Genomic DNA, 23949 nt, shown 5'->3' on the forward strand with positions numbered 1-23949 from the left:
TATTCACATTTGTTCTGAATTTCTTATACCAGCATTTGACTTTTAGGGAAAACATAAAGCCTATCTTTTTTATTTTTAGCTAGATGTACTAAATCTTAATTTCCTATGATTTATAGTTTAGTGTGGTGTTTTCTTTTTTTTTTTTTTTATTTGAGAGAGAGAGAGCATGAGAGGGGGGGAGGGTCAGAGGGAGAAGCAGACTCCCTGCTGAGCAGGGAGCCCGACGCGGGACTTGATCCCAGGACTCTAGGATCATGACCTGAGCCGAAGGCAGTGGCTTAACCAACTGAGCCACCCAGGCGTCCCAGTGTGGTGTTTTCTAATTTTAAAAATTCCTCATTTTTAATGCCATCATTGACTCTTAAAAAAGTTTTCTTTTTATAATATTGTGTGATTATAGCAACCTGGCAATTGTTATTTTATTAGGTATTATTGAATCAGTAATCAATTTCAACTTTATATTTTAATTTAAAAAGTATTTGCATTGCCCTTAGTACCTATTTAAATATTTCACAGTGGTTTCCAGAGAAATAAAAATTTGATAACCCTTTTGTGTCAGAATGTACAAACATAGCTCCCAAAACTAAAACATAAGTTATTAGTTTATTAACATGTATAAAATGTATTCTAATAATACTCATAACTATTCTTAGAGAATTAGAAAGGTTTGAGTTCATAGATGTGGAATCATGATATACAGAAAATGTTTGGATACTAATTTTTAGAATATGTCCATGGCTGTAGGTTAAAGACCCATATATATAATATTTCTCTACTACCTTTTATGTAATTGGCTACAGTGTCTTTTTTTTTTTTTTTTTTTTTTAATTTTAGAGAGCATGAGCTGGGGGAGAGGGAGAAGCAGCAGACTCTCCACTGAGCAGGGAGCTGGAGGGAGGGGCTCGATCCCAGGAGCTGAGACCATGACCTGAGCTGAATATTCAGGCAGATGCTTAACTGGCTGAGCCACCCAGGCACCCCTGGTTTTTGTTTTTTCAAGGGTGGATGGGAGAAGGCTGAAGGCTGAGGAAAACCTAACAGAAGACCTAGATTTTAGTCCTGATTCTTCCATATAGCAGTTGTGTGACTTTGCTGAAGTCAGTTAACACAGTGGGCATGTTTCCTTATTTGAAAATAGAGGGAAGACTAGATCATTTCTAAGGGCCAAGAGCTATAATGTCAAGTAAAATTCTGTGGTTTTGCTTGGAATTACTTCACAAGGTTTCATGTCTTTGATGCAGTTCTGATGAATACTAACAAAGTACTGATATTTTATCTTGGGACAGAGAGAATCTTTGAAGACCATGAAAACTTGGTTGAAAATCTTCTTAATTGGACAAGAGATAGCCAAAACAAGCTTGTATTTATGGAACGTATAGAAAAATATGCACTTTTCAAAAACCCACAGGTGAGGCCAAATATCTTAGAGATCATGATTTCTAAATGTTCATCTTATAATATTCTATTACTTTTAAGTTAATAGAGCTAAAAAACTGGCAACCACCTGGTTGGAGCATTGTGATTGCAAAACCCCATGGGAGCATTTACTATGGGAGTAGTAACTGCTTCCATTTACTACTTCCACTGAGGTGGAAAGTCCTCTGGGGCCCAAGTGTCAGGCTTCAAAGAGATTACCAGTCACCCAGAGCCAGATGGAGTGAGCCCTTAGGGCAGCAGAAGTAACTCCAGGGAGTTACCAGGTTTCTGCTTTTTTGTAATCCAGAGCTGTTCAACACAGCTGTTTACTTGGTGAGCTTCTCATCCATCAAAGAAAAGTACTTACATATTTAAGTTCTCTACTTTCTCCATTTATCCAGTTGACACTTAAATTTTTTTTTTTTAATTTCAATAACCTTGATTATAAGTGGTTCCACTTTTAATATATTTACCTTTATTTATTTGGCATCTTTGTTTATTCCAGAATAATGTTTGAGTTAATAATTTATAATATACAAATATTTTATAAAAATCAGTAAGTGAGAGAAAAAGTAGTAATGAAAAATAGTAGCAGTGTTAAAAGTATTAAATATCCTTCAGACAGCTTAATCATGACACATCTTTACTGGATACTTTTAGTGAATAATACACATTTGGGAATACCAGTGGATTTTTTTATAGGTGATTGCAAAGAAGTTTTTTATAAGGCTAATAGAATTCAGATTTTAGTTGAGGCAAGCAAGTGATATTATGATAGTCTCAGAGAATTGGGGATTTCTTTCAAAGCCAGAACATAAATTTTCTGCATCTGGGTCAGTTAAGCTTAGCATATTTTAAGGAAATTTACCTTACTCATTGTACTTAATTTGTAAACCTTTCAGGTCCTTTCATTAGCTGTACATAACATTTGTCAGCTGTTGGATGTGGTATCATCCCAGGATTTGGGGGAGGGCAGTTTATGGAATATTTCCAGATAATGGTTAAAGTAAGGAGAAGGCCAGCATTAAGCATTTTAGCAGTGATGCTCAGGCACAAGTTAATGTTCAAAGCAGTATTCCTGTCATTCTATACAGGCAGACACAGTTGCTGTATCTCTAGAAGAAATCATATATGCACCTGTGCCAAGGGAATAATAGGGTGGTTTTATCTTTAACTTTATTTATTTTTCCAGAATTATCTTCTGGGGAAAAAGGAAACTGCCGAGATGGCAGATAGAAACAAAGAAGTGCTATTGGAGGTATGACTCTTCACTCCCCCCGCCCCCATTTTTTTCCTGCACATTACAATATTAAAATATTAAGCACCTTTTTTAAAGTCAAGTATGTCAATGCTTTATATTCATAATTACACTTGTAACTAGAGAAGCCTATATTCCTCCATAGCCTGAGGGGGAGAGTTCAGCTGTGTGAATGTTAGGCCACTGAAGAACCTCTTAAAAACTGTTATTTTGCCAAGTAATATATTAGTGGACTAAAAGGAGTCATGAGCTGTTAGGAGCAGACAAGTGGGGAAAAAGGCTGCTCAATGAAGGACATGATTTTGGTGCTTTATCTTCTCACCTAGAGAGAAATTTGAATATACTAGTTATTTACAAAATATTTCAAGCCTTAGCTTTAACTCAATTAAAAAAATCATAATGATCATTTTATACACACACACATCCCCTTATTTTTAATAAAACAAATTCAAACATAATTCAGTTTTTAGCTTTTTAGCCTTTGCTGATTTTAGAGAACTAAAATCAAAGAAGTTAGTATGTTTGAAAACCAGAATAAATTCTTAGCAATAAGGCAGCTAGGAAGATGAAGATCAGCACTCAGCTTTTCATAGTGATAATAGCTACAATTAAAAATCCTCTTTATAATTCGTGGTTTCTCTGTACTTTGGGAAGAGAGAAGTTAATTTAGGCTCAAAATGTCCTATGTTAATATTTAGTGAGGATTTCTATTTTTCTTTTACCAAATACATGATTGATTTTTTAATTACATTTTTATCTAAGTACAGACATTAGAATTCATAATTTTGAGTTTGTTTACATTCCTTTCAACCTAGTTTTAAATATTTAAAAAATAAATGTCCTCTTTGTTTTAGAATCATATAAATTGATACAGTTTTTAAATTGTGTTTATTCACTTAGCATGTTGCTTTTTAAAACAAATTTGGTTTGATAGTTAATCTAAATATGTTGTTAATTTGGAGAAAAATAAAGTCTAATGCTTACGTTAACTGACACTTTTACTAAATTTAGTGTTACTATGCTGTACAGATGCATTTAACTCCTCTTGTATGCAGCTCAGTTGACAATTCAATTTAGATTCTTCAAAACAATGTTAGGTAAAAGTTCATAGGGATTGCCATAGTAGTTTCAAAATGAATCTATATGTTTAGAATACAAAGTTCTAATTTAGGTAATATTAGCAATGTGGCCTTAATACCAAAGCCATTTGGTTTAATTATAGTATGAACTTCACAGGAGTTAACACAATTTTGTTCTGAGAATCCAAAGATCACATGTCTTTCCAAATCATCTTCTTATTTTAGGAATGTTTTTGTGGAAGTTCTGTAACTGTACCAGAAATTGAAGGAGTCCTGTGGTTGAAAGATGATGGCAAAAAGTCATGGAAAAAGCGTTATTTTCTCTTGCGAGCATCTGGTATCTACTATGTCCCTAAAGGAAAAGCAAAGGTGTGTCCCCTCTGCTGACTTTTGAGCTTCCTCATTATGACAGTTAATTTGTAGTAAGTATGCTGACAAGATGAATCCAGGCTCTGATTTGTTTCAACTCTTTTTTTGTTTTTTAAAGATTTTATTTATTTGTCATAGAGTAAGAGAGAAAGAGCACAAGCAGGGGGAGCGGCAGGCAGAGGGAGAAGCAGGCTCCCCACTGACCAAGGAGCCCTATGTAGGACTCGATCCCAGGACCCTGGGATCATGACCTGAGCCGAAGGCAGATGCTTAACCAACTGAGCCACCCAGGTGTCCCTTGTTTCAGCTGTTGTAGGACACACAGAATATTGCTTTGCTTTGTTTATTGATCTATTATAAAGAAGAAGAAACCTGGACATGTTCACTCTCTGGTCATTCATTGGGCCCATTTCAGTTCTCTTCCCACATTTGAAGTCATACTTTTATTTATTTTCAGAACTTCTGTCAGTAGTTTTTGCTTGTTATTGTTTGGGGAGAATAGCTTTCTGGGATTATAGGTATTTCAGCCTTTCTTGGATAATATGCTCCTGCTGAGGGCCCGCACTATTTTAAACTCCTTACAGCATCCTCTCATCCAGGCTTTACCACCCTCCTGAGAGGCATATTTTGTTTCCTCTATTTAAGGTGAGGAAACCCTGACTTGAGAATCATTGTACTTGAGATATGCATTATGAGCACCGAACTACATGATATTTTCTTGTTTTTTTCCAGCACTCTACTATATACTATATTGTATTTAATATGCTGTATTATATTTAAAGTCTTCTTAAAATGCCACCCTTTCCAAGCAAGTCTGTGTTCATTGTGAACGGCAGACAGTAAGTGAAATGGACTGCTTTTTTGTTGTATCCTGGGTTAAAGAAGGAACAGTAATAGAGAATCTCACTGTCTTGTCATCTGCAAAATAGATTGGTTTCCACTTGGTAAAGTTTTTATTCTCAACTAGAAACTATGACCAGGTATGATATTTGCTTGTTTATACATTATTGTTAATTCAGTCTTTTTGGTGTTTTATCTTAGGTCTCTAGGGAACTGGTATGCTTTCTCCAACTGGATCATGTCAATGTTTATTATGGACAGGACTACCGGAACAAATACAAAGCACCTACAGATTATTGTCTGGTGCTAAAGGTAAACACATTCCCTTTTTAGGAATTTTAATTGATGTTAGACATAGAGTGAGTTATTGGACATTTTAGAACAGTTTGTATCTCTATCAAGTATACTGCTTTTTGCTTTTTCTATAGGCTTTTAAAGGAATGGTGAAGAATGGTAAGGAAAAGAAGTATGTGCTTACACCACAGCTGACCTCTAGCTAAATAGCCCTAATTAAATTGATGCTACTGATAAAGACAACGTTTTAAAATTCAAGATAATTATGGAGGGGGCACCTGGGTGGCTCAGTTGTTAAGCATCTGCCTTCGGCTCAGGTCATGGCCCCAGGGTCCTGGGATCAAGCCCTGCATCGGGCTCCCTGCTTGGCGGGAAGCCTGCTTCTCCCTCTCCCACTCCCCCTGCTTGTGTTCCCTCTCTCGCTGTGTCTCTCTGTCAAATAAATTAAATCTTAAAGGAAAAAAAAAAAAAAGATAATTATGGAGATGATTAAGTTTTTCTCATTGGCTCTATTTTAGTCACCTCTTGGTAACTACTTAGGTCTATATGTTTATATCATTGTTTGACTTTGCTTTTCTCTGAGAGTTATCAGTTGGGTTTGGGGTTTTGGGGTGGAGTTTTTGATTGCTTTGATAAAAATAAAAATACCATTGTAATGCTGCCTCTTTATTAAATAATCCTTTTTTGGAGAATACCACTATATCCTTTAGGTTACAGCAGCAAATAATTTTCCAAAAGTCATTACGAAGTAGCTTAATCTGGCAGTTTTGAAAATGAAGTCCAAGCTCCCCTGGGAGTCCCTGAAACTCTGTCAAGGGGTCTGTGAGTCAAAATTATTATTCCAGTAATGCTGAGATGTTACTTGCCTCTTACACTCTCATTCTCTCATAAACGTATAATGGAGTTTTCTAAGAGATTACATGATATGATGATGATATCTTTGCTCTCTTGCGTAGTGGAACAAATACTTGTATGTTCTCATATTTTAAATTTTTCTTAGTTCTAATCTTCTTAGATGGTAAATATCAGTAGACATAATCCATATATATCAAAGTTATTTGGCGGGGATCCTCATAACATGAAGACAGCAAGAGTTGGTTATTTCAGTGGTTCAGGGTTGTCAGTAAGAACCCAAGTTCTTTCCTTCTTTCCCTCTTCCATCTTCTGCATATCAGCTTATCCTCAGGCTGGCTCATCTCACAGTTACAGATGACCCACTGCAGTTGTAGGCATCACACGGATGATGGATCCATGCAATGGGTCTAGCAAAATCCAGCAGAAGAAGATGGCTATTTCTCTGTATATTTGTCTCTTTCCAGCAGAAGAGGAGGGACTATTTCTCGCTGTACTTGTCTCTCTCAAGTGGGAGGAAATATTTCCTGGGAGCTACCTCCTGAGTCCTCCTCTTGAGAGTCATTGGCCTGAGTACATGTCCACTTTTTTTTTAATTATTTTTTAAATTGAAGCATAATTAACATAGTGTTATAGTAGTTTCAGGTGTATAATGTAATGATTCATACAATTCATACATTGCTCATCAAGATAAATGTGTGCCCTTCATCTCTTTTATTTCACGCACCCCCCCCACCCTGTCCCCGCTAGTCACCAGTTCTTTGTATTTGAGTCTAGTTTTTTGTCTTTTTTTCCTTCATTCATTTGCTTTGTTTCTTAAATTTCACAGATGAGTGAAATCATACGATATTTGTCTTTCTCTTACTGACTTATTTCACTTAGAATTATATACTCTAGGTCAATCTGTTGTTGCAAATGGCGAGATTCCCCCCCACCTTTTTTTTAATGGCTGAGTAATACTCTATTGTGTGTGGGGGGGTGTAGGGGGAGTGGGTGTGTGTGTATATATATATATATCTTCTTTATCCATTCATCTATCAATGGACATTTGGGTTGTTTCCATAATTTGGCTATTGTAAATACTGCAGTAAACATAAGTGTGCATATAACTTTTTGAATTAGTGTTTTTGTTTTCTTTGGGTAAATACCCAGTAGTGGAATTACTGAATCATATGGTAATTTTTAATTTGTGGTGGGGGGGAACTTCCATACTGTTTAACACAGTGGCTGCACCAGCTTGCATTCCTCCCAGCAGTGCACAAGGGTTCCTTTTTCTCTATGTCCTCGCCCACACTAGTTATTTCTTTTGTTTTTCATTTTAGCCATTCTGACAAGTGTAAAGTAATATCTCATTGTGGTTTTAATTTGCATTTCCCTGATGACGAGTGATGTTGAGCATCTTCTCATCTGTCTGTTGGCCATCTGTATGTCTTCTTTGGAAAAATTCTGTTCAGATCCTCTGCTCATTTTTTGATCACATTATTTTTGGGGGATTGAGTTGTAAAGTTCTTTATATTAACCCCTTATTGGACACATCGCTGGCAAATATCTTCTCCCATTCAGTAGGTTGCTTTTTTGTTTTGCTGACGATTTCCTTTGCTGTGCAAAAGCTTTTTATATTGATGTAGTCCCAATAGTTATTTTTTCTTTTATTCGTCCTTGCCTGAGGAGAGAGACATAATTCAAAAATATGTTGTAGAGTCGATGTCCAAGAGGTTATTGCCTGTATTTTCTTTTTAGGAGTTTTATGGTTTTAAGTCTCACATTTAGGTCTTTAATCCATTTTGAGTTTATTTTTGTGGATAGTGTAAGAAAGTGGCCCAGTTTCATTCTTTTACATGTAGCTATCCAGTTTTCCCAGCAAGCATCATTTGTTGAAGAGACCATCTTTTCCCCATTGTATATTCTTGCCTTTTTTGGCATAGATTAATTGGCCATATAAGCATGGGTTTATTTCTGAGCTCTCCATTCTGTTCCAGTGATCTGTGTGTCTTTTTTTGTGCCAGTACCATACTGTTTTGATGGTTACAGCTTTGTAGTGTATCTTCAAATCTGGGATTATGATACCTCCAGCTTTGTTCTTTTTCAAGACTGCTTTGGCTATTTGGGATCTTTTTTGGTTTCACACAAATTTTAGTATTCTAGTTGTGTGAAAAATGCTATTAGTATTTTGATAGGGATTTCATTAAAGCTGTAGATTGCTTTGGGTAGTAAGAGCATTTTAATATCTGTTCTCCCAATCTATGAGCCGGGAATGTCTTTCCATTTCCTTGTGTTAACCTCCATTTCTTTCATCAGTATTCTATAGTTTTTGGAGTATGGTCTTTCACCTCCTTGGTTAAGTTTATTCCAGTGTTTTTGGCTTAGCCTAGTTAGAATTCACACCCTGACATGACGGGTAGACAGACATCCAAACAAAATTGGGGCTCTTTAAGAAAAGAAGTAGGGAAGAGGGGATAGTTGTGGGGAAGGCAACCAGCAGTATGTGTTACAGCCAAAATTAATTATGACCACTGACTATTATTTTAATCCCTTTTGCAACTCATAGAATTCTTAGGTTAAGAATATTTTTGTTCCAAGGGGTTTTTGTTGGTTTATATAATTAGGTATTTCATATTTGCTTTTAGTAAAGTAGGTTAAGCTAAATTCATATGTTCATATTGCCTACTTATTTATATTTAGAAATAGTCAAGGTATTGAAATAAACCACACCACTAGGCACAAATAGTAGTAAAAATAATGGCTATCATTGACCGAAGGCCTCTAGAGTGGCAGACAGTGCACTAGAAGCACTGTGCACTCGTGTCACGGATCCGTTCCAGAGTCCCCATTTTTCAGATCTGGAGACTGAGGTTTAGAGGGATCAGTGTTCCTGATGCCACACAACTATTGGTATTTTTTTTCCTGAAAGGTCTCTACTAGATTTTGCCTATGTAAGTATTTTTATTCTTGTGCATATGAGTTCTAACAAACCAAAAAATGCTGCCACACAAGATCTATGCAAATATAAATATTTATAGGGTTTAACCCTATTTATCAGCCTTGGGCTGTAACAATTTGAGTCTGAGTTCTTCCAGTAAAATGCAGGATACAGGAAATATATTTGTAGGGAGGAATAAAGCACAGTTTAGTAATTAGTTTTTTTTAAAGGTAGTAATAAAAATGATGGCAAGAGCTTATTCATGAAATATGACAATGAGGGAATAAATAGATATATGTTATCTATTATCTGAAAGAGGTATGTGCTTGTTGGACATATGTGTATGCACATATATAAGTTTCTAAAAGGAAACCTGTGTTTTTAAAATACATACACCACAGTAATTGTTGGAATACAGCTCACCTTAGCCATGTCTAATTTTTCATTCCTAAAAGAAATGAGGCAAAGTAATTTATTTCAGTATGTTAGGTAAGAAGGAAAAAATGGTTAGAGATTAGAGGTAGAATATGAACATGAACTTTTCAAACACTGTTATTAAAAGAAAGATGTTATATGTAATAATGGTAGAAGTAACAGGATGGAGTGCTACATACTTTGTTTTTTAAGTTCTTGCATGTTAGTGAGAGAATTAATTTTCAAGCCTATTTGAGTTCCCAAAGCAATAAGTGGGTAGTATATATTCAGTGGTTTTCCTTTGGCGCTTGGACTGTGATTTTAGAGCATCACTTTTAGTTATAGAGTTTTAAGAATTGTCTGTCTCAATCTAATTTTTGGCATAAACAGAAAAAAATAACCTGATAGTACAGTAGTAATCTGGAATTTCTTACTGCATTCTTAAATTTTTTTTAATTCTCAAGTTTTTTATCTTTTATCAGAGAATGTAGACTTTCCAAATCCACATCATTTTAAAAATGAAATAATGACCTTTCTTCCTTAATAGCTGTTAATTTGTTAAGGGGAACAATTTGATTATATATTCTCTTTGGAATCTTTAAGAATCTAAATGTTAAGCTTCTGATTTTTGGCAAAGAATGTCTCCTTCGTACTTGCTCTTAGCTCTTGTGTGATTTTTAAAATTTTTTTAAAGATTTTATTTATTTGAGAGAATACAAGTTGGGGGAAGGGGGCCCACTGAGCAAGGAGCCCGACTTGACTTGGGCTCTATCCCAGGACCCTGGGATCATGACCTGAACCAAAGGCAGATACTTAACCCACGGAGCCACCCAAGTGCCCCTCTTGTGTGATATTGTGGGGAAAAGAGGAGAGAGGCAGCACATTTGAAAGAAGCAGCTTTCACTACTAATAAGACAGAAGTAGGACATAATTAAGAGCACAGGCCCTGGAATGAGGTGGCATGGTTTCAAATCCTGGTTCTTTCACTAATAAACATGAATATGTGAGCAACTTAGAGTGCTGTCTTAACCCCTCTGTGCCTCAGTTTCTCTTCATTTGATGAAGATAGTAGTATGTAACTTACTGGGTTTTCCTGAGGGGGGAATGAGCTAATTAATATATGTGACATATTTAGTATAATGCCTGGTATATACTAAGTGCTCAATAAATGCCACTTTTTTTTTAAAGTAATCTCTACACCCAGTGTAGGGCTCGAACTCACAGCTCCAAGATCAAGAGTCGCATCCTCTACTGACTGAGCCAGCCAGGCCTCCCAATAAATGTCATTTTTAATGAAATAATATATTGAGGGTGCCTGGGTGGCTCAGTCGTTAAGCGTCTGCCTTCGGCTCAGGTCATGATCCCAGGGTCCTGGGATCGAGTCCCACATCAGGCTCTCTGCTCGGCGGGAAGCCTGCTTCTCCCTCTCCCACTCCCCCTGCTTGTGTTCCTGCTTTCGCTATCTCTCTCTCTGTCAAATAAATAAATAAAATCTTAAAAAAAAAAAAAAAAGAAAGAAATAATATATTGATGGAATAAGGAACTGCCTGAGGAATTGGTGCAGAGCCTGGGTGACCATAATGAAGGCTATAGGAAGGAATGCCTTTATTTTGTGGGAGGTTGAAAAAGACAAGTTATGGGGTCCTAAAATGAACCTTAACCTAGCAAGTGACCTGCAAATATTAAGCATATCATAGGGGCATCTGGGTGGCTCAGTTGGTTAAGTGTCCAACTCTAGATTTCAGCTTAGGTCATAATCTCAAGGTCATGAGATTGAGCCCCCTGTCAGGCTCTGCTCAACACAGTCTGCTTGGAATTCTCTTCTGTCTCCCTCTCCCTCTGCCCCACCCCTGCTTGCATGCATGCATGCTCTCTCTCTCTCTCCCTAAATAAGTAAATAAAATGTTTTTATAAAAAAAGTCATATCATAGTATTCTTTGTGGTGGTATTTGGATTCCCAGGTTAGAGAAATGAGGAGAAAAGGATAAGAGGATTGTTTCCCTTTGATTTTCTCTGATGTTGTGTTGATAAAAACACTCCCTTAGGGTATAGAATAAGTAGAACACACTTAGGCAGGGCCACGGCTACAGTTGAACACCCATGTGTGGTGGGTAGCCCTGCTCTCAGAAAATGGAATCAGTCAAGAATGGTTTATGAATCACCATAAAGAGAGGGAGTGGTGGTAAAGACTGAGAGCCATCCTGTAGCCCCTTGTTCAGATGTCCAAACCTTGCCCTGTAGGTGGTGCCTGAGTGACGCCCCTCTTCAAGCCCTAATTGGTAATACTGACGAAAGCCCTTTCTCAGCCATCCCATTTTCTGCACGAACTGGGGCTTCTGTTTTGCTCACAGTGTATCCCAGCATCTACTTAAAGACCTGGCAAATAGTTCTTACTCAGTAAATATCTGTTGCATGAATGAATGAGATAAAATTGCCCTTCCTGGGCGCCTGGGTGGCTCAGTCGTTAAGCATCTGCCTTCGGCTCAGGTCATGATCCCAGGGTCCTGGAATCGAGTCCCACATCGGGCTCCCTACTCGGCAGGAAGCCTGCTTCCCGCTCTCCCACTCCCCCTGCTTATGTTCCTGCTCTCGCTCTCTCTCTGTCAAATAAATAAATAAAATCTTTAAAAAAAAAAAAATTGCCCTTCCTTATTCTATGGAAAAATATATCTCCTCTACCTGTCCTCCTTTGCTTTTTCAAGATTGCTATGGTGGTTTATCATAAAGTGATTTAATAAGGATGAGGGAATATATTCCAAGAGAAGGCTGTGGAGCCTATAGTATTAGGAGAGAACACTGTTAAGTATTGTTTGGCTAACCTCCTTTTTTTTTTTTTTTTTTTTTTTTGTTTCAGAGGTAGAATTTAGTGATTCATCAGTTGCATATAACACCCAGTGTTCATTACATCAAGTGCCCTCCTTAATGCCCATCACTCAGTTACCCCATCCTCCCTCCCACTACCCTTAGTTTGTTTCTTATAGTTAAGAGTCTCTTAGGGTTTGCCTCCCTCTCTGTTATCATCTTTTATTTTTCCTTCCCTTCCCCCATGTTCATCTGTTTTGTTTCTTAAATTCCACATATGAGGGCGCCTGGGTGGCTCAGTTGGTTAAGCGACTGCCTTCGGCTCAGGTCATGATCCTGGAGTCGCAGGATCGAGTCCCACATTGGGCTCCCTGCTCAGCAGGGAGTCTGCTTCTCCCTCTGACCCTCCCCCTCTCATGTGCTCTCTCTCTCTCTCAAATAAATAAATAAAATCTTATTTTTTTTTAAAGATTTTATTTATTTATTTGAGACAGAGAGAATGAGAGAGACAGCACATGAGAGGGGGGAGGGTCAGAGGGAGAAGCAGGCTCCCTGCCGAGCAGGGAGCCCGATGCGGAACTCGATCCCGGGACTCCAGGATCATGACCTGAGCCAAAGGCAGTCGTTTAACCAACTGAGCCACCCAGGCGCCCTAAATAAAATCTTAAAAAAAAAAAAAAATTCCACATATGATCTCACAACCTTGAGATCCACCAAACACCACCATTCCACGTGAAATGGTATTTGTCATTCTCTATTTCGCTTAGCATAATACCCTCTAGTTCCATCCATGCCATTTGCCAACCTCTTTTTGTTGATGATTTATTGTTTAAAACTTTCACTCTAGCCTTTAGTAACTAAATTGGTTTTGGTATTAAATGTTTTATTATAGGAGCTGAGCTCTATATAGCAATGTATAGAATAGAATAAATGGATTTAAATTTCTCTCATTGTAGACCAGAGAGATTGACCTTTTTTTTTTTTTTTAAAGAGAGCATATGCGAGAGTGAGCAGGGGCGGTCGGAGGGGCAGAGGGAGAGAGAGAATCTTAAGCAGGCTCCATGCCCAGTGTGGAGCCTGACTTGGGGCTCAGTCTCACAACCCTGAGATCATGACCTGAGCCAAAATCAAGAGTCCGATGCTTAACCAACTGAGCCACCCAGGCACCCCAAGATTGATCTACAACAGTGCAGATACATAACTTATATGGGTGGTCATCTATTTCTGCAGCATTGAGAACTTACCCAAATTGCTTATTTTATTGATCTCCTGGATTTCCACAACAAATGTGGTTAGAGAATCTTTAAAGCCTCTTATAATTTAACATAATCTTAAATATTTCCCCAGGTAAAATGTAGCCATTTAAAAAAATTTTTTCAGATTAACTGAAAAGAGAAGTAATAACTAACAACTATTACATCCAGAACCAAGTGTGATCTAGGGTTTTTCTTTCCAGGGAAGTAGTGGTTGTGGCCCAGTAGAGTTAAAATACCTTAAGTCTGTTCTAGCACTTGCATTGTATAGCTGGTCTAGTCAGTCACCTCCCATCCAAACTGCAGCTGAAAAGTGAAAACTGAATCTGATGATGCAGTTGAAAAGCTGCTCACTCCCTGGAGGGCATGTGCTGTGGGCAGATGGGGTGCAGAGCAGTGCTTAGTCCACAACAGGGGGCACCACTGCACCAGGTGTGAGCGCCCACTCATGTCCCAGGTGCTGTGCCCTGCACTCACCCACCCCACCCACCGGTTCACCTCCACAGAAGCACTAGAAGCTCTACCAAACACCCTCTCGTTTGGAGTCTTCTGAATTCCTGATTCCAGTGGCCTCCAAGTGAAATCAAAATCTTCCCTTTCACAGTCTTATAGATGAAGAGTTCTGTTGAGTTTGTTAACCTCGATGGACTATGTTTCTCTGAAATATAGAAGGGGTATTTGGGGATTTGCTGTGCTGTAAAGGTATTTTTTAACTTGCATATCTTGACCTAAAATTTAACACAAGTTTCTTTGTAGTTTATTTTTTTTTAATTTTTTAAATTTATTTTTATTTATTTATTTATTAGGGAAAGAGCAGGGGGAGGGACAGAGGGAAAGGGAGAGAGAGAATCCTAAGCAGGGGCTTGATCTCACAACGTTGAGATCATGACCTGAGCCAAAATCAAGAGTCAGCTGCTAAACCAACTGAACCACCCAGGGGCCTTGCTTTGTAGTTTATTTTGTAAAAATACTTATGGGCCATGTTATTTGGCCTTATGGCCGTATAAGAGGTACAAATTATTTTTGGCTGTTAACTCTGATGACCTATAACGTGTCAGGGTCTGTTTAAGCTTTGATAAGAGTTTTTCTTTAGTTCTTCAGGGTACTGAATTGGACTTTGCCTTTAATCTTGCAGCACCCACAGATCCAGAAGAAATCTCAGTACATCAAGTACCTTTGTTGTGATGATGTGAGGACCCTGCATCAATGGGTCAATGGTATCCGCATTGCAAAGGTAGGGTGTTCTGTTTTGGTTTGATAGAATAATGAGGTGTTTCAAGATGTAGTTTTGATTGTCATGACAGTTATTCTAGTCATTTCATGTTTATGATTTTGTCAGTGTTTTCTGAGGCCTAAGTTTTATTTTTTAAATGTCTTAGGGGATAAACATTTAGCAGTTGGTATCCATGGAATAATACTGCTGGTAAAAGCTTGTGTAGCATCAGAGTGATTTATTTTGGCTCTGACGAACACATTATATGATGCTTATACAGCAGAGTTTAGCCTAAGCAAAAGAAATTTTTTGAGAATTAAATCACCTCAGGGTGGGAATAGGGGGACCAATAAGCAGGACACAGGATTTTTAGGGCCGTGAAAATATTCATACTTGGTGTGATACTATAATGGTGAATACATGTCATTATGCATTTCTCCAGACCCATAGAATGTGTAACACCAAGAGTGAACGTAAGGTAAACTGTGGACTTTGATGATTAGGTGCTAATGTAGGTTCATTGATTGAAACAAATGCACCCTCTGGTGGAGAATACTGATAAATGAGAGAGATTGTGCACAGAGAGTGTCAGGGGGCATATGGGGAGTTTCTTTACCTTCCTCTCAGTTTTGCTGTGAACCGAAAACTGCTCTAAAAAAAAAAAAGTCTTTGAAAAAAATTTTAAGGACACCTTGAAGAGGATTACGCATTAAACATGAAGGAATATTTATGCCCATTAAGTGAAAATAAAATTTATGATAGCTATAAAATCAAAGTTGCTTTAGGAATAACAAAAAATCTTTATATTGATAATGAACAAATAAAGTGTTAACTTCTTGCTGCCTTTCTTAAAATGAGGATAAATAAGAGTTGATGGTAATTTACTGGTATTAAAAATAATTTTTGAAGTACTATAGGTATTATTTTTAATGCAAACTATGAATCAGTAAACAGAAAATATCCCCCTTTCTTACCTCATCCATCTGTATCATACCCAGTAATGTTCATTTGTCATCATTTACTGCCTTCTGTTTAGTACGGGAAACAGCTCTACATGAACTATCAAGAAGCCTTGAAGAGGACAGAGTCGGCTTATGATTGGACTTCCTTATCCAGCTCCAGCATTAAATCAGGATCCAGTTCTTCAAGCATCCCAGGTAGTTCGAAATGCTGACAGCCAATATGAAGAAATCTCTATAGACTGACGGCAGCCCTGGTTATTTCAGCAAGGTTCTTAAAACCAGAGCTGTACCTAATGTCTAAATTATAAAATAAATTTTGTTTTGGTGGTTAGAGGGGACAATATCATGGGCTAGTTCATAAATGTATTTGATATGGAGCACCATATAGTATATAAAGTTTTAAATCCAGGAGTGTTGTTATATATATTTATAAAGTTTATTTCAAACTCAATCATACTGCTGAACAACTGTGACTGTTAATATATACCTGGGAATAGAAAAGTTGCATGGAGGAAGTCTGCATACTCAGAATCCATGATGAAACTGCCCTCCTTCCCCATAGGTTTCCTGACATTTCAGCAGAGTGGAAATAACTAGAATTAGTTCAGTATCACTGTTTAAGCCATCAGACTTACTAAAGTTTTCACAAGAAATCAGTGATACTCAAAAAGTGCATATTTTCAGATTCCCACATCCTTTAAACAAGTATGCTATGATTACACCTTAAAATAAATGCTTCTTTCCCTTCAAAATACTCCATGAATGATAACTATGTCCTCTAAAAGCAAAATATTTTTTTTGTTCTGACGTCACATGAAAGAAATAATAACTTTAGGAAATATTTATTTATTTTTTTTTAAAGATTTTATTTATTTATTTATTTGAGAGAGAGAATGAGAGACAGAGAGCACGAGAGGGAAGAGGGTCAGAGGGAGAAGCAGACCCCCCGCTGAGCAGGGAGCCCGATGTGGGACTCGATCCCGGGACTCCAGGATCACGACCTGAGCCGAAGGCAGTTGCTTAACCAACTGAGCCACCCAGGTGCCCCTAGGAAATATTTAAATGAAAAAAAAAAACCCTCTCATTATTTATTAGTATAACATATAAATTAATCTTTCAGTAAATGTTTTTACCTGGCTACGTATGTACATTTTAAGGAATTCTACCATTTTCAGAATCTGTTTTGCTTTAGAATAAAATAAAAATGTGAACTTTTTAAAAAAGTATTTGACTAAAAAGTTGTATGACTATTTCATCTCTAAGTAAGTAGAAACAAAATGAGAATGTGTATGGGTTAGTATGCATGTATTTCCTAGTGCTGTCTACTGAGAGAAGTAGGAGCAGTGACACCCCAAGATCAGTGAAAATAGAGTGCCTTGATCTTGGTTTTCTAATACCATTTTCCAGAACAAAGAACTAGGGCTGTGGCAGAGAATAAGATGAGCCTGAAGCAGCTTAGGATGAAGGAAATGCTCAAAAAACACAGTGATGGGGCTGTGTAAAGGGACACAGGAGCCAACCTGAGAGTGTCCAGGTGCCAAAGCTGAAACAATTTGGGCAACAGAATAACATAGTGTAAGATTATAATCCAAATTGTAAAGTAAACAGCCATCAGTCCATACTGATATACATTATTGAATAAATAAATAAATGGGAAAGAGACAGATCTTCTGTATGGAAGATTTATAAATGGTTTATGCAGACACTTGCCCTCAAGGAGATGGAGCTTAATTCCCCCCTCAAGTGTGGGTTGTGCAGAGTAACTTGTTTCCAAAGAGGATAGCTGGGTGTGGGGAAAGGGGAGTAACTTTATAGTGGAGAAACCTGACAAACAGTACCCCAGCCAAGTGATCAAGGTCAGTACCTTCAGTAATATGTTCTATTGATAGCATGTACCCTTTACATAATGTGATGAGATTGGCGCTTTCCCTCTCTTGGTCTTCCTCTCCAAGTTTCATAACTCAGTCGAATCCGGAGAAAAACATCACAGACAAATCAAAATTGAGAGACATTCTGTAAAATACCTGACCCAGTATTCCTCAGAACCGTCAAAAGCATCAAAAACAAGGAAAGCCTGAGAAACTGTCATAGGAGACATTGACAACTAACTATAATGTGGTATCCTGGATCCAAAAAGGAAAAAAAAAAAGGACATAATGGAAAAACTAGTGAAATCCAAATAAAGTTTGGAGTGTAGTTAATAGTAATGTATCAGTGTTGGTTCCTTAGTTGTGACAATGTACATGGTAATATAGCAAGTTAATAATGAGGTAAATTGGGTGCTAGGTGTGTAGGAACTCTGTTCTAGCTTTGCAACTTCTCCATAAATCTACAACTATTCTGTAAATGTTTATTAAAGGGGAGGAAGACACTTTTGAGATAATGGATTGAGAAAGGCAAGGTAAGAGTATGTCACAAGTTAAGATTTTAGAAAAATTAAGGGAAAGATTGAGATAAAAGATGCCATAATATTTTTTGAATTAATACAGCATTAATCCACACATTTTATGAAGTGGTGTGGTGCCTTTTCCTAGTCCAGCATCATCCCTCCTTATACAGTGTTAAGTATTATGCAGATTTTTAAATATAAATTGCAAAATCTTATACATTCATGCTGAAGAGAGCTCAAGGATTCACATGTTCCAGCCTCCTATCTTATCTGCTGTTGTTCTGGTTAGTAATTAAATAGGGATGTAGGAGGCTAGTGAAGTTGCAACTTTTTAAAAAACACTCAGCAGTTACACAAGAAACAAGTGTTGGCGAGGATGTGGAGAAAAAGGAACCCTTATGCACTGTTGGTGGGAACACAAATTGGTGCAGCCACTGTGGAAAGCAGTTATGGAGGTTCCTCAAAAAATTAAAAATAGAAGTACCCTACAATCCAGGAATCACACCCCAGGGTATTTACTCAAAGAATACAAAAACAGTAGTTCAAAAGGATATACGCCCCCCTTTGTTTATGGCAGCATTATTTACAAGAGCCAAGCTATGGAACTATGAAAGAGCCCAGATGTCTATGGATGGATGAATGGATAAAGAAGATGTGGTGTCTGTCTATATATATATAGACAGACATATATATATATATATAGAGACATACACCTATATATATATATATATATATATAGACATACACCTACACCTATATACACACACACACACACACACAAACACAGGAATATTATTTGGCCATAAAAGAAATCTTGGGGCGCCTGGGTGGCTCAGTCGTTAAGCGTCTGCCTTCGGCTCAGGTCATGATCCCAGAGTCCTGGGATCGAGCCCCGCATCGGGCTCCCTGCTCCGCGGGGAGCCTGCTTCTCCCTCTCCCTCTCCCCCTGCTTGTGTTCCCTCTCACTCTGTCTCTCTCTCTCTCAAATAAATAAATAAAATCTTTAAAAAAAAAAAGAAATCTTGCCATTTGCAACAACACGGATGGAGCTAGAGAATGTTAAGTGAAATAAGTCAGAGAAAGACAAATACCAAATTTCACTCATCTGTGGAATTTAAGAAACAAAACAAATGAGCAAAGGAAAGAGAGAGAGGCAAACCAAGAAACAGACTCTTAACTAGAGAGAACAAACTGATGGTTACCAGAGGGGAGGTGGATGGGGGAATGGGTAAAATAGGTGATGGGGATTAAGGAGGACACTTACTGTGATGAGCACTAAGTAATGTATAGAATTGTTGAATCACTATACTGTACACCTGAAACTAATATAACTTAATTATACTGGAATTAAAATAAAAAATTTTAAAAAGACTCAGCAATTGAATGATGAAGAAAGAAGAAAACAGAGTAGGTTTTATCCTGTATTTTTGCCTGAGGATATGTCTTAACTTTATCCAGAGGAGTTTGTGGCTGTCATCTCTGTACTGCTTCGGTAACTTGGCTGGACTTGATTAAAGAGCAATCTAATAATATACCCCCCCCACACACAGAGTCATTGGATAGGACTAGCTTTAACACCTGAATCTCCACCAGATGTTGGCCACTGGGCTAGGTGCTTCCTTCCGCATGGTTATCTTACCTGACTTGGGGTCCAGTGACATAATCTCCCCAGGTCCCTCCCCCTGGATGCCAGAGAGACATCCAGTGTATCCGCCACCATTCCCAGCAACCCTGAGCTCAAGTGAGAAGTATTTTCTAGGGATGCAGGTACTGGTACTACCAGGCAGCAGCTACACGGTAGCCTGGCCTCCAGGCAAGGCGAGAACACCTCTTCAAGGTTGTCAGGATACCAGTAACGTTACACAAATCTTTCATTGTGATGTTCAGTCTGTCATGGTGAGCTGTTTAAAAAGAACCAAGATTTCCTATTAGCCCTAAGATAAGGAAAGTTTTCTAGAGGAAAGTTCAGACTGTGTTTATATGAAATGAGTAAAAGTAACTTGTTGCAGTCCTGCATAGCATCTGATCTTGTGTAAAAGAGCTCGCTAACTGTACATATTCATACTGTCGGAATAACAACTTAATTAATCCTATTTTTGAAAATCTATTTTAAACAGAGTCTCAGTCAAATCATTCTAATCAATCTGACAGCGGAGTATCTGATACTCAGCCAGCAGGACATGTCCGTTCCCAGAGTATTGTGAGCTCCATCTTCTCTGAAGCCTGGAAACGTGGTACTCAGTTGGAAGAGTCCAGCAAGGTAGGTAACACACTGGTGATAATTTATATAAAAAAAATCTTTGATGTTCCATGGGTTAGTTTGTTGCTTTTATTCCTTTATTAGAACTCTTTCTTGGCCCTATTTCAGTATTCTTACTTTGACTTCTCTTCAGAAATGAGTATCTGTGAATTGGCTCTAGTGACCTAAGATCTCAAACTGTCAATTTAATGACTATCGATGGTTCAGACTTTTAAGAAATAATGATGTCTTCCCTTTCACCCTTAATCAGTTGGGATGGAGCAACACCATTTAGTGCCAGGGCCCTAACTTTGTTTCAGAGAAGCTTTAATGGTTCGTTACTCATTATTAATCTATTCAGACTCCTTCCTTTGTCTTCTATTCTTTTATGCTTTTTGGCATTTCTCTGCACATGAGATTTTCTCAAATTTTAGTATATGCAGAAGACATAAATTCAGATTAATCCCCTTAAAATTTTGGATCCCTGAGCTTTGCACAGTAGGTTGTTCAGTGACACTGAAGGACGAATTATAATTATTGCAGGACTGTTTAGAAATATGTAGGTTCTCTAGCCCGGGTGAAAGCCATCGAATCAGACTGCCTCTGAAGTTCGGAGGCCAGCCTTGTGTGTCACGGCTGCCCTCGCCCGCTGAGCGGGAGGCGCTCACGCCGTCGCCATCACCGTCACCGAGGGGCCAGTGGCACGGCTGGCCTGAGCATTGTGCTTCTACCCAGTAACCATCGTGATTTTTTTTGTTCTTTTGGTCTGAATCACTTACACAAGTACACTCACCAAAGAGAATTAAATGGATCGTTTCCTTTAATTTATTCCTTTATTTGCATTTGTGGTGTATTAACTGCTCCTCAGCAAGAGGCATTAGTAGCCCCATGTCGGGGTGGGACACTTTGTCTTAGAAAGAAATATTTGAAAATCGGTTCTAATGACCTGAATTTTCAGAGCACTCACAGTTTGTTTAACTCCTTTATCAGGGGCTCAGATTTTAAGAAATAATTGTCTCCCTTTCCCACTTAATCAGTTTGGATGAAACAGCCCTATCTTGTGCTTATTGATAACTCTGTATGTGTAGTTGGAGAAGCAGATTTGCACAATTCAGATATCTAAAGAAAAGTCTGCTCCCTTACTAAATTTTTAATAGTGTTAACCCTGTACATTTTAAGTGAAAGGCCAAGAGGAAAACAAAATAATACTAAAGGTCCGAATGCTGTGTGCTGAAGCCACAGAGTTGGTCGTGGTAGTTTCTGGAGCGCGAACCGTTCTGTGCAGCATCGATGGTGTGTCTTGACCCCACCTGTGTTTCTTCTGTTACCTCAGCCTCAGGTGCCAAATGAGAAGGCCAGCACGGCTGAGGTCTGCACCCCTGCAGCAGCCAAGACAGGGTCAAGTTAAGGTCAGGGGCTGTTCTTTGGAAACACATTAACCTGGGTGACCCCTGTAACCAAGTCTCGCAGACTAATGCTTTTACTTTGTGCAATTTTTAAAGAAACATGTGAGTGTCCTGGTGGGCATTGGAATTCAGCCCCGTCCTGAGCCTTCTAGTCTACTAACCTGAGCGTTCTTGATGCTAATTAGATGTCATTTGTAGTTTGGAAACAAATGGTTTATCTTGGATCCTCAGAGTCTGTTCAAAGAACCTAAAACACGTGCCCAAGCTTTATTAAACCAAGGGCCCTTCCTTTGCTCTTTTCAAAAGTACTTGAACCACATTCATGCATGAGTGGCTCCATGACACAGATGACCAGATGTGGTAACCCGGGCAGTGCCAGAGGTGCCCGAGGGGCTGGTCAGCAGGTTGTTGGCAAACTCTAGCTGCCATTCCTTGATATATTTCCTTTAGTTTTCTAAGGTTTCTCCTCATTTTCTCCTGGCTTTTTCTGTATGGTATTTTTATAATCTTTTGCTGTAATGTTTATAAAGCATTTCTTTATGTATTTTCCAGTAAAACAAATGTAAAGAATGCCCCCCCTTTACCTGCATTGCTGGACTTCTGTGCATGTTGGATGCAAGTGTCTCACACGAACACGAGTGTGTGTGTCAAGCTCATTCATTCCCATGTGACTGTGCATGCCCTGCTGAACATTCTCATGTTCTCTCGTGTCAGCTTGCTAGCATCACACAGCCGTCCTCACTCCTCGGGAGGCCCTCCACCAGCACTCCTAAACCCGGTTATGGCATCTGCTTGATGTGGATGCGGCCATGGACTGAAAGGTGAACTCGAGCCATCACGTCTCCGCTTGCCACAGTCTGGGGGGGTCAGTGCACAGAGGTCCCCCCACGGGGGCTCCTGTTCGTGGCAGGCGTGGGAAAGTCAGGGCTCGGAGATCAGACAACCCGCCACTGATCAGCAGGACGTTTTCCCTAGATTGTTAGGCAGTCTTGCCACTTGAGAGTATTGCTGGGTGAACAAATTCCCTGTATACCCTTGGTGCCCAGGGAGTCTGATTTTCGCCTTCCTGACATTGTCCCACTGCAGAGTCCTTTCTCCCATGTCCCAGATTCCTTGTTTAGTTTGACGCAAAGCTTACCTCTGTAACTGTTGTGTTTGTTGTGTTTTCTCTCTCCCACCTCCCCCCCCCCTTTATGCTCCTTTTAGGCCAGAATGGAGTCTATGAATCGACCCTACACTTCACTTATGCCCCCTTTATCCCCACAGCCCAAGCTGGTCACCCCCTACCCTGCCCCCCAGCCTCCCCCGCCTCTCCCCCCCCCGCCCCCGCCCCCGCCCCCGCCCCCCCCTCCACCCCCCCCACCTCCCCCACCTCTGCCCAGCCAGTCGGCACCTTCTGCTGGCTCAGCAGCCACCATGTTCGTCAAGTACAGCACAATAACCAGGCTGCAGAACGCTTCTCAGCACTCAGGACCCCTATTCAAGCCTCCGCCGCCCTCAGTGATACAGTCTCTGGCCTCCACCTCCCAGTCAGGAAAGCCTCAGATCCTGGTGCCCCCCAGTGGGGTCGTTCCCCCACCCCCGCCCCCACCCCCACCCCCCACCCCGGGCTCAGCTATGGCCCAGCTCAAACCGGCACCCTGCACCCCGTCCCTCCCACAGTTCAGCCCTCCACCTCCTCCACTGAAGATTCATCACGTTCAGCATGCCACTCAAGTGGCCCCTCTGACGCCACCACCACCCCCTCCTGTCCCTACACCCCTTCCTCCCCAGGCGCCCCCCAAACCCCTTGTGACGATGCCCCCACCAACCAGCACCAAGACCGTGCCCCCTGTTATGACACAAGCTGTGCCAGCCACACCTACTCCTCCAGCTCCCCCAGCAAAAAAGCAGCCGGCTTTTCCTGTGTCCCACATCCCACCCTCTTCCCCTGCTCCTCCTGGTCCAGTCCCCCCACCCACGTTGCCCAAGCAGCAGAGCTTCTGCGTAAAACCACCTCCCTCTCCGCTGTCTCCCGCGCCCTCAGTCGTGAAGCAGATAGCCAGCCAGTTTCCGCCCCCTCCAGCCCCTCCTCCCGTGGAGCAGCCCTTCAGGCCTCCCTCCGCGAATGTGGCCCCACAGTCCCCTCCTGCTGTGAAAGCGAAACCCAAGTGGCAGCCCAGCTCTATCCCTGTCCCCTCTCCGGATTTCCCTCCTCCTCCTCCTGAGAGCAGCCTGGTGTTTCCCCCTCCTCCTCCCCCCCC

General features: G+C 39.7%; 2 protein-coding genes across 2 annotated transcripts in view; one reads left to right on the top strand and one right to left on the bottom strand.

The window, feature by feature from the left end:
• RAPH1 (Ras association (RalGDS/AF-6) and pleckstrin homology domains 1) overlaps positions 1 to 23949 on the top strand; it is an 89230-nt gene that overhangs the window by 62590 nt on the left and 2691 nt on the right. Inside the window, 8 exon segments of the mRNA XM_035007320.1 lie at positions 1287 to 1408; positions 2609 to 2674; positions 3979 to 4122; positions 5164 to 5274; positions 14633 to 14731; positions 15747 to 15867; positions 20179 to 20321; positions 22913 to 23948. Coding sequence (XP_034863211.1) covers positions 1287 to 1408; positions 2609 to 2674; positions 3979 to 4122; positions 5164 to 5274; positions 14633 to 14731; positions 15747 to 15867; positions 20179 to 20321; positions 22913 to 23948 — 1842 coding nt within the window.
• Positions 1 to 23949, bottom strand: part of ABI2 (abl interactor 2) — a 167769-nt gene that overhangs the window by 13700 nt on the left and 130120 nt on the right. The window lies entirely within an intron of this gene.

This window comes from Mirounga leonina, unplaced genomic scaffold (assembly GCF_011800145.1).
Source record: "Mirounga leonina isolate KUSES-001 unplaced genomic scaffold, KU_Mleo_1.0 Mir_151, whole genome shotgun sequence".
Lineage (NCBI taxonomy): Eukaryota > Metazoa > Chordata > Mammalia > Carnivora > Phocidae > Mirounga > Mirounga leonina.